The sequence below is a fragment of the Danio aesculapii genome, chromosome 4 (genome assembly GCF_903798145.1).
Source record: "Danio aesculapii chromosome 4, fDanAes4.1, whole genome shotgun sequence".
NCBI lineage: Eukaryota > Metazoa > Chordata > Actinopteri > Cypriniformes > Danionidae > Danio > Danio aesculapii.
In genome coordinates this window covers 4,590,614-4,601,949 of record NC_079438.1, presented here as the reverse complement: position 1 = coordinate 4,601,949, position 11,336 = coordinate 4,590,614, and the positions used below count along the sequence as shown (strand labels likewise).

Sequence of the window (11,336 nt, the reverse complement as noted above, 5' to 3'; positions counted from 1 at the left end):
TAACAGTGTGAAGATCAATCGCTTCAGCAGGAGTTTTTCTCTGTGTTTGTGAGGAGAATAACCAACAGAAAGAGCTCAGGTAAGAGAATCAGTCCGAGTTTTAAACTGTAAAATAAATATTCAAAGCATTTAAATGACTAAATTAGGTATGTTGTGCAACAAATGAACCATATCTGCCGTCTAGACGATCAAGAGGTGCATTTCCCTGCTTTGTAGATTATTTTTATATTCTCACATTCGTTCAGACACGCTCCCTATATTATTTACCGTGGTACTTTTGAATATTCGGTCTGAAATCGCATGTAAGAATGACTTAAAACAACATTAGCACCATTTAATTTACTAGCCAATTGCTGATATGAGTTTGTAAATAATACTTTTTAAAAACTAATATTAAGGAGAATGTCCGAATGTGTGAATATAAAACCAACTTTACTTCATTATTATTTCTCTGTATTCGCAACTATATAATATTTAACACCTCAATGTTGCTGCAAGAACTTGTCTCAATTGTTTAGCTATTTGTTCTAAATGAATTCATTTTAATAAGCGTCCTTTTTAATCGTTTGATTTCTGTGGCAGCATTAACAGAAATTAAAGAATAAGATAACGGTGGGTAATTAATACCGGAGTTAAATGTTGCAGGTAGACTACATGTAACAATCAACGTTTTTTTTTTATTTAAAAATTCTTGTTTATTTTAAATAATATATATATTTTGTAAATATGAGAGATGTCAAAGTTGCTGCTATTTATACCCGTAACGTTAGTGATGTTGACGCTAGGTCAGCAGATTTACTGCACCAGTCAAAAAAATAATCCGTTTATTTATAATAATACATCACTTGTAAAAACGTTGACTGATGTTCATTTAATCGATATGTTTACAATAAAAGCTTACAAATCCAAACCTTTCTTCTGCTGAATCGCAAACGCGGGGGCGGGGCCTAGCGTATGACGTCAAGTCGCCACATCAAAATAAAAGACTTGTCTATAAAACTGAATAGAACCTGGCTTTTACCTGGGAAATATTGCATTTCCAACAAGGCAAAAGAAATGCATTTTATAGTTTCTTATAAAATTTATCTAGTAAATTCTTCAATTTTTTTGGACTTTGAAAGCTCCTGTTCTTTCTGCAAACAAGCAGAGGAGACATTAGTACATAATGTTTTTTGATTGTCCAATATCCAAGCAATTTTGGTCACTCCTATGTTCTAATGTATTTTATTCTGCCAGTGTTGTGAATTGCTTTAGTCTAAAAGACATTATTTTCTATTATAATAACCCAGAAGATAAACCCCTGGAACGTATACTTTTTTTTTTTTTTTTTTTTTTATCTTTATAGGGTAATTTTTTGTCTTTCACTACCAGAAATTTGCGAATTTCCCATCCCTTCCAAGTAGTATTTAGCTCTCACATAATATCGCTTTATCTTAAGAATAAAAAAAAACCCCTAAGATTCCTGAAATATTATACAGATGTATTTAAAGTAGATCCTCCATTTTAGCTGCTTTCCTTGTGGCCATTTAAGTGTAATTTGTAATTTCATTTGTTTAATTTAGTAATTTTAGTATTTTATCTTTCTCGCTTTTTGTCTAACGGTATGTTATTTGTATGTCATATTTTTATGATTAATATTTTTGACTTTTTTTTTTTTTTAAGATCTGTTCTGATGTTCTTGTATTGTCAGTTCAAATAAAAAAAAGATGTCTATAAAACAATCTTTTTCAGATTTTTAATTGAATTTTATTATTATTATTTTGTATTTATTAAATCTCTTAGATTGGTTAAAAACAAGAAATAGATTCTTGGAATATCACTACAGTTATTGTGCAAATATCACAGATACGCAAGACTTTCCTCTTGCTGTAGTTTTTTCTTCATTTTTTTACTGTTTTATATGCATTTTATAATATCATTTAACTTGCTCTTTTAAACAAATGTAAACAATAAAACATGGATAATTCTAGCAGTATGTTAAAAGTTAAGTGTTGTTGCAGAGACTACTGTAATCTATTATTATCTAAAAGTTGTTGGCGTGTACATATCTATTTTATTGCAACTAGTTTCTCCCTATTAATAATAAAAAATAAACCTTAAATAATTGAAATTATAGAGAATTTCTCCTTAATAGTAAATGAATATGGTTAATATTCCCTCAATTTGTAATGAACCATGTCTTCAACTTATGATTTGCAAATATCTTACTGTACTCTGGTACAAAATGTAAAAAAAAAAAAAAACATGTTCTTTGATCTTTCCTTCACACGTCTCTTATTTAAAATTTAGGTGGTTAAAGATGTATAAGGATGTCCGAGAACACAACTACATTTTAGCATTGTCGTGAAATTATAAAAAAAATAATAATTTTAACTAATAAATATGACCACATTTCAGTGTTATTCCATATTTACACGTATTAACAGCGAACGGCGTCAAAAAAGCAGAATCGCCTAATTCTAAGCTCTTTGACTGCGTTTAGTTATGCTGTTGGTACATATCGTTTTATGAGTTGAGAGACTTTTATTGAACAAAACTTTTGTTTTGATGGTCATGCGTGACGTCATAGTACCGCGGCGCGCTCCCGTGTTTTCCATTGTACAGAAGGTAGGCTCGTTTTAACGGTCCTAAATATAAATCAACACAGGCCGTTTAATGACAGCGCAGGTTTTTACTTTGAATGCAAAGCGAATTGTTTGTCGCTGAATGTAACGCTGTTAACGCTGCTAAACACGTCCGCACGAGCACAGAGAGCGACTTGACAGTACTGACAGTCCGTTTATACTGTAGTAAACATGGTCTCAGGCATTAGTTTTTGGCTAATTTTAGAGTTTAATACTTTCATTAAGTGTTACAAATATTAATAGTAAACATTTGTAAATTATTGCAAATAATACATTAGTGTTAATGAATAAAATAACAAATAAAAGGGCAGACAGTTATTAATGTATTACAGAATATAAGATCCTGAAGTAGAAGTAATTTAAGCAATAATTAATTAATTTGAATGCGAATATGTTTTAAAGGGATGGTTCATTTATGATTTTAGTATGGTATTTGATGTGTGATGTAGCTGTGTGAGCAGAAACCACATCACTGATTGTAAGACATTCCAACTTCAATGCTAAGGGAGACGTTGGCTTTTTCTTTAACAGCGTTAGCATGCAGAGAATCGAAATTGCATTACTCTCAGACCCTAGGTGCCAAAAAGTAGAGTTTATTTATAAAAAAAAAGAAAAGAAATTACACAATGTATGTAGTCTTAAAAAAAAAAAAATGTATACAATACAATTACACTTCAGGGCATATGGCAAGGAGTGCAAACCACAGGTGCAGATGCCAAACATTATATAGTGCAAAAAGCTTGCAGGGGTGTAGTGGACATTTTAAAAGTGGGGGGGGACAGCTGTATGAAATCCAAAGGTTTACGTTCTTAATCACCCGTCCCCCCGGTTGCTACGCCCCTGAAAGCTTGTAAATATGATAATTATAATTGATGGTGACATATGATAAAGTTTGGCACCTTTAACTATTTAGCTACAAATTCATATTTATCGTCAAATTTTTGTGCCAGGTTTTTAGCAAATCTGCTGGTTTTCCGTCTGCAGTCCCTGAAGGGTGAATGTTAAAACACTCACTAAGATTACGAAACAATAATGAAGGAAGAACATGTTGGCATTTAAACATCTAGACTCACTTACATACACGCTACACATGGATATTTGAACACAACAGTACATTAGTACAGTGTTTCCCAACCCTGTTCCTGGAGGCACACCAACAGTACATATTTTGGATGTCTCCCTTTTCTGACCTATTAACTTCAGGTGTTGGAGTCTCTTCTGATGTTATAAGTTGATTCAGGTGTGTTTGATTAGGGAGAGGTTGAAAATGTGTACTGTTGGTGTGCCTTCAGGAACAGGGTTGGGAAACACTGCATTAGTACATAGAGCGCCGTCTGCTGTTAAACACTAGTCTAGAGAGCCGTCTGCTGCTCAACTAAGCTCAGAATTGGTTCAAGAGAGAAAATCGATGCTTTTTAAAAGTCTCAGTGGATGCAGAATCTCAATTTCTCACTTTTTTTTCACCACAGCTCTACTCGCAGCTTTTATTATTTTTCTTTCTGTTAATTGTGTTCATCCTAAACAGGTGAACAGTGAAGCGAGACGTGACCCCATTACAAATATGTCCAGTATTAAAGAGGAGAGTGAAGAGGTGAGGATTGAACAAGTCTTCACAATAAAGCAAGAAGATCCCGAGGAACAAACAGGTTGGTTTTTATACTCCGCTCAGCTCAAATCAAACAAATGATGGAGGATTTTGAAGAGTGTCATACGAGTGCCTCATTAAAGTGCTTCTATTGGTCACGAAGCAACCCCTGAAAATGCATAACATTAACAACAGTAGATTCTATCACTTTACTATGCAACTAACAAAGACCGTTCATAAAGCATGCAGTGAAATGAGCAACTCTGTAGGTGTTTCTTATTTTGAAAGATGCGCCCTAGTAAGGCTGCATTTCTAGGCTGCATCATCATCAAGCTCCAGTGAAATATGCCTAAATTAAAAATCTATGAAGGATACTTCAGATAAAACTTAAATTCTGTCATTTACTGTCCTCTACCTCAGTTGTTCCCAAAATGGGGGTCTCCCTCAGGGGATTGCGAAACAATGAGAGGAGGGGGTGGGGAGTGGGGGATATCAAATTAATTTTATTAAACCATTAGAATTACCGTATTTTATCTATATCCTACTGAAGAACAAAATAGCAGTTAATAGTAACATTGTTAATAAACAATATGCAAATAAAAAGCTATCAGCATTTCAGTTTTTGCGGCCCTTGGGGTGATTACGTTATGTTAAAGACACGGCAATTGATTTTATAGCACCAGATGAAACTTTCTGACACCTCTACGGCACTCGCGTACATTAAAAATATATACAGGCCACAACTGAACATGGAGGATGATCTCTGAGTGGAGTTCAAAGTTAGACTTGGGCCTTTTAGTATGTGTGCGCCGTTGTGTGCGAGGTTTTAATAAATAAATAAATAAATAAACAAACAAAATTTAAAAAAATTATAATTTATTTTAAATACACATGCATACAGATACTGGGGGGGATACGTCCCCCTCACTTTGAGACAGACCATTTAGAAACAGGTGATTTTATAATTGTATAATATACAGCCGTCCCCCTACTTTTAAAATGTCCGCTATATATACTTCCTCAAAAAAAAAAATTGAGTGTCGCGAGTCACTGGTATTGTTATTTTGGGGGTTGTGGGCTGAAAAGTTTGGGAACCCCTGCTTTACTTTTTGAATTTCTTGCATCTTTTGAACACGAGGAGATGTTTTGGAAACCTGCAACTTTTCACTTTCATAGTTTTCATTTAGTTTTTTTTTTTTACCTACTTTGTCAATTGTTACAGATTTTCAGCTTCAGAATATCTTTCGGGTTCAACAGAAGACAGAAACGTAGAGCATACAGTTGCCTTGAACCATGCCAAAGCACGCTTATCCTCCCTCCCGTCTCCCCTGATGGCCCGCACTCGCATTGCATTCGCGCCTGAGCACGCTTGCATCATTGATGCGCTGTTCATTTTAACAGAAGAGAAGCGCTCTCGCTCAGCACAGTGGAGATTTCTTTAGTTATATCAGTTTAGTCGAATATTTCGCTGAACAGATCAGCCACTTTTGATGCTCCTAAACAATCAAAGTCGTCGTGCTGCAAGAATTAGGAGGTTTGCTAAAGGTGCAGCTGTGGTGCAGTGAGGGGTTTGCGTCTTTAATAATAATATGACAGTTTGAGTTCATTCAACTGTAAGAATGATTAATAAATCCATATGAAACAACATCTTAAAAGTCACATCTCGTCTTCAGTTTCAGCGCGCACACCACTAACCAAAAAAAAAAATTTTTGCGGCACACCACTAACCAAAAAATGTTATAAAAATGACACTCTGAACAGTATATTTAATTACATTATAATTTCTCAATTTATTTATACTCGGTCCATGTGAAACCTGAAATCTTTCATACGAAAGCTAGCTTTCACTATATTGCCTTGAGCTCACCGTCTTTTGCTTTTTCCCACCACTCGTACTAGGGCCTTCATTGGGGTCAGAATCTTGTACAGAGCCCAATTCGGAGTTAGCAGTTGTCCTTTTTAAAAACTTCTCCATGACTGTCACCACGACCTCTCACGTGCATCATTAAGTCTCTCGGAGGAACGAGGCAATTGGCTACATGTTGCCACACGGACGAATATTAAATTACCCTCCCAGTCTTTACAGCACAGACACCGGACAATGACATAATATTTGCAGAAAATGATTGTTTTATAAAATTTTCAATAAAAAAAAGTGACATTGGATAATTTCTCACGGCAGACTAGTGTGCCGCAGCACAGTGGTTGAAAATCACTGATCTGGAGAGTGTCTAACAGTATTCGGGTACACGTATTGAATAATCAAATATAAAAGAACATCAAATAAATAGTTCAAATTGATTTTTAAAACTTGTATGCTTTTAAAATGTTCACATAGGCCTTAAAAACGCATGGAAATGTTCAACTTTCACTCCATAATGGTTAAATTCTGCAAATCTCCGCAAATCTGATGTGTTTAGACCTGTGGATTCCGAACATCTGTATTCATAACTCGACATTGCGTATCTTGCGATTTTGTGGATGTGCACATTGCAATGTCGACGCTCAAACGATATATTGTGCAGCCCTAATTCATTGCATTTCATCTTCTGAGGCGCAACTCGTTTAAGAACAAAGGCCAAAAGTGGTCTCTACCGCAAAAATCTCCATTTTTCTGTCTGATACTTGCTGCTAGTTGACTCATTGGATGGAAACACTACTATGTTCACTCATGTTGTAAGTTATTTTACACTATTCCAAATATTTGGATGGAATTTATAGCTAAAAGCAGCACAGCAAAGTAATGCTTTTGTTTTTCAACCATTGTGGTAATTTATTTGACATTTTTATTCCCTCCATCGGCCGTCCAACTAGATTTGACCTTTCGATCTCCAGCCCAGAGCTGCACGGAAAGCTCTTCCGAAACCCGGAGGAAAACCTACTGGAGAAGAATGGATGTGGAGGGTTTATTATCGCTGGTGTCTGAGAGGAGAGAACTTTTTGACCAAAACCACAGCGACTACAAGCACATCGACAAAAGAGAAGCCCTGTGGCTGGAGATCGCAGAGAAAATAGGATTTCACGGTAACTTGCACCAATTGTTTAAGCACGATCGATGTTTTCTGGAGTAGTTACGAAGGTGATTTATCATCATGTGCTCTTGTATTTTGTGCAGTGGACGATGTCAAAACCAAGTGGAAAAACCTACGAGACACGTACATAAGGAAAAAAAGAGAAGATCAGTGTATTGGCGAACAGGCCCCCAAAAAGAAGAAAACCTGGAAGTTTATGAAGATGATGGAGTTCCTCGCCGCTACGTCAGAACAACGAAGGTACAAACTAGAGCTGTGTGATATTGGGGAAATACGCCATGTTGTTGTGATGTTTCTTAAATTATAACTAACTCTTAAACACTTTCATCAGAGATTTAATCTTAGGCAATTCACTTTTTTTACCTGTGTGGGTTTCAATCTGGGTGGTCCGGTTACCCCACGATCCGATCACATGCGCTACTGGCAAATTGAATAAATTAAATTGGCCATAGAGTATGAATGAGAGAGTGTATGGGTGTTTCCTAGTACTAGGTTGTAGCTGGAAGGTCTTCCACTGCATAAAACCTATGCCGGAATAGTTGGCGGTTCATTCCACTGTGGCGACCTCCTGATAAATAAGGGACTAAGCCGAAGGGAAATTAATGAATTATATTTATATAATGATCTTACTAAAAATAAGTAATAGAAATTTTTCGTAGCTAATTAAATAAAAAAACATTTCGACTTTAACACCTCGAATGACTGAAAACATTGCCCGAAATTCTGATTCTTATTGGCTGTTGTCTTTTTTTTCTCAGCATTAGTGTATATTTTTAGTTCCTTCTAAAAGCACATTAAATTTATTGCACATCCCTGTGATCTGGATATTGCATATACTATCACAGTAACTGTTACACGTCCATGTATTTATTTACTTGCGTTACTTTGTCGCCCTCTAGTGTTTTGTTGCTGTTTGTGTTTTAAGTTGATTCCTCCGCCCCTGCAGACCATTGACCGCCAGCGATTTAAGAGCTCACGCAGCAGCACTTCAGAGACGGAGATTTGAACGGCCGTCCAGACGTGGAGTTGTGCTCTTTTTGTGTTCAGCCTTCGTTTATTGTGTTTTCTCCCCGCACTTTGTTTATATTTGGTTATTCAGTTAATAAAACCCCTAGACCGATCCGTTTGTGTTTTTCCCTCATTTAGTGTTGTGACCGTGGTCGTAACAGTAACGATAATTATTATTATTTTTTTAATTATATTGTGCAGCCCCAAATAATTTGGCACCAAAGCAAGTGTTTTAGCATCTGACTGGAATATGTGCCCTATTAACCAATCAGGCCCTATTAACCAAATAAGTTGTTGCGATCAACCCAATAGTGTGTTAATGTGGTCCTATAAGAGTGAGTCTGAGGTCTTGTTTACTCTACTTTTAAAACGCTTAAGTTTTGCTACAGTTACACTGTCAACACTACGCTGGCGTTTTCGAACATTTTGAAAATGCTAAAGAGGCCGTTTTCGTTTTAAAGCGCTGCTGCTCCATGTTGGTGTGAATGAGCGAAAACTGAGTCGTCTGAAAACTGAAGCGTGGTTCCAGACATTCGTCTGTCTGATTGGGTTCCGACTCCGCAAGTTTGATATGGAAAACAAACTCCAGAGGACACGTCGGGTAAATCTTCAAAACGAACAGTGTAGCTACTTTTTAACCTCATTAATATCACCCTGGCTACGTTGTTTCACTGTTTTTAACAATAAAATGAAAACGTGATACGAGGAACCGCCTATTTTCATTCTGATATTTACTTCACGTAGGCGTCAAGTAGCTGCATACTGTATCTATACGAGCGTCATCATCACTGGATGCATATTTATAACAAAACGGAGCCTATAACATCACTGCCACCTTTCAATTTCATTAAAAAATATGAAACACACCCTGTCTGTTTTCCTCAATATTACTTTTCAAGAGTTCCCACTTAGATATGCTTGGCGTATAAAGCAGGTTGGCATGCTGTCCCGGGAGAGAACCCTGAGCTCGGAGATATTTGAGCCCAGGGCTCCCGCCCGGTCGATAAGCATATCAGGTGATCCGAGATCAGGTAGGTCTCGAGAGCTCCCCCTTTAGAAAAGGAGGAGATGGGGTGGAAGGGGGGATTCTTCCAAACGAAGATAGAAACAGTAGGGAGAAAATGATCCATTTATAGTAAACTACGATCACTCTGATTGGATTATTACTGATTACAGATGAGTGGCCAGACATGCTCAATATCACGTGCTCCTCTCAATTAGTTTATGAAACTTCACTTAATTACTAATGGCCATTTAAATAAGTGTAACGAACAATACGTTTATACATTTATTGGAAATAAAGGCAAGCAATCAGTGAAATGTGCAGAATCGGAGTACGCGGTTGCATTAATATATTAACTTTGCGCTCAGCCAAAACACGTTACCTGAGAACAAGTAATAGATTCAAAAGACCATTAGAAAGTTAATTCATTTTCTCTCTATCACGTTTAACAACCATAGTGAGATGAAATCCAGTGCAAGATCCTTGATAAACTGTCCGACGTGCACCGCTCTCATCTGGGGAGATGACAGATCGCTGACTGCCTGAAGCGTGCGTGTGGTTCCATGATGGGTGTTTTCAGCAGTGTAGTGTGGACTGAGATCTTTTCAGAAACCCTAGTGGAAATGTCAGTGTAGCCATGGATCATTTCCATTCTAAAACGCCCTTTTAAAAACAAAACGTATTAGCGTAAAGGGGCCTTGGGTCTTTTGGAAGAAGCCTTTGGAAAAAGTCTAATTGTATCTTATAGATCAGGGGTGTCCAAACTCGGTCCTGGAGGGCCGGTGTCCTGCAGATTTTAGCTCCAACTTGCCTCAACACACCTGCATGGATGTTTCTAGAAAGCCTAGTAAGTGCTTGATTAGCTAGCCCAGGTGTGTCTGATTGGGGTTGGAACTAAACTTTGCAGGACACCGGCCCTCCAGGACCGAGCTTGGACATGCCTGTTATAGATGAAAACGTAGCAACTAAACAAAAACCAATCACAAGGACAGCATATTTTAAAGTAGTCCTTTTCATTTTTAGTTTATGGTGTTAACTAGATTTGTGTGTATTTACGCAGAGTTCACAGCAGTGTGAAGGAGTGTGCCGATGAAGTGGGAGACGGCAGCGAGAGTGAACAAAGCCTCAGTATTTCGGTGGAATCTGCTGCCAGTTCCGAGCCTGTTCTGGCCAACTCCAAAAAACGCAAACGCTCCGTGACTCCAGACTTTGTGGAAAAATACCTGGCAGCAAAGGAGGTTCGGGACAGAGAGCGAGAGGAACGCAGGAAGCAGCGCATGGAGGACGACATTAGCTTATTCCTCATGAGTTTGGCGCCAGTGATCAGAAGACTGTCCCCGTCAAAGCAATCGTCCGTGAAAATGCGCTTTCATCAGGTCTTGCATGAGGTCGAGTACGGACTTCCAGACGTTCGCCGTTCTCCATCTGCACAGCACTGTCCTGAGTCCAACCACAGAGCGCCGACTCCTGATACTCCACCAGTATGAGCGCACAATCAGCTTCACATACTCTATTCCTGTGTTCCTGGAGGCACACCAACAGTACAGATTTTGTATGTCTCCCTTATGTGACCTATTGACTCCACGTTTTGGGGTCACTTCTAATATTCTGATTAGTTGATTCGTTGTTGCTTGATTTAGAAAGACGTTGAAAATGTGGACTTTTGGTGGTGTGCCTTCAGGAACAGGTTGGGAAACACTGGTTTATTCAGTATTGTTTTATTTTAATATAACTCTCCTATATTATTATAATTGGTTTTAGTATTCTATATTTATCCAGTGAACAACTTTCTAATGTTTTTATACCTCAGATTTTACTAACATTTATTTACACTTGCACAAATAAATGCACAGTGTTGTCGAAAATGCCTCTCAGTAGATAAATGGTGCTGTTTCTTTATGATTGGGACTCCTTTGCGTTCAAATTGCATCATTGCCAAGCTTAATCCTGGTCCTCATGACCCACTGCTCTGCACATTTCAAATTCGGACATCAGTAAACTTGCTTCGCTATACACTACCTGTCAAAAGTCTTGTCACCTAATGGAGTTTTAGGAGCAACCAATAATAACGTGACTTTCTAGTT

General features: G+C 37.4%; 1 protein-coding gene across 2 annotated transcripts; it reads left to right on the top strand.

The window, feature by feature from the left end:
- The first annotated feature begins 1 nt into the window (after position 1).
- zgc:152938 (uncharacterized protein LOC768145 homolog) lies at positions 2 to 11,117 on the top strand. 2 transcript variants are annotated; one of them, XM_056454572.1, is made up of 5 exons: positions 2 to 79; positions 4,150 to 4,270; positions 7,024 to 7,233; positions 7,325 to 7,481; positions 10,313 to 11,117. In XM_056454572.1, exons 2-5 carry the CDS (start codon positions 4,186 to 4,188, stop codon positions 10,737 to 10,739), a joined length of 879 nt encoding a protein of 292 aa, XP_056310547.1. In that variant the 5' UTR covers positions 2 to 79; positions 4,150 to 4,185; the 3' UTR covers positions 10,740 to 11,117. The 2 variants fall into 2 exon arrangements, with proteins under 2 accessions (XP_056310547.1, XP_056310548.1); XM_056454573.1 differs by lacking the exon at positions 2 to 79 and adding an exon at positions 2,555 to 2,607.
- Positions 11,118 to 11,336: the final 219 nt, after the last annotated feature.

Excerpts from the sequence above, each read along its gene's own strand:
- zgc:152938 (XM_056454572.1), top strand. The coding sequence starts at position 4,186 with ATGTCCAGTATTAAAGAGGAGAGTGAAGAGGTGAGGATTGAACAAGTC. Across the intron at positions 7,234-7,324 it reads AGAGAAAATAGGATTTCACG|TGGACGATGTCAAAACCAAG; the intron begins GTAACTTGCACC and ends TATTTTGTGCAG. Across the intron at positions 7,482-10,312 it reads GCTACGTCAGAACAACGAAG|AGTTCACAGCAGTGTGAAGG; the intron begins GTACAAACTAGA and ends GTATTTACGCAG.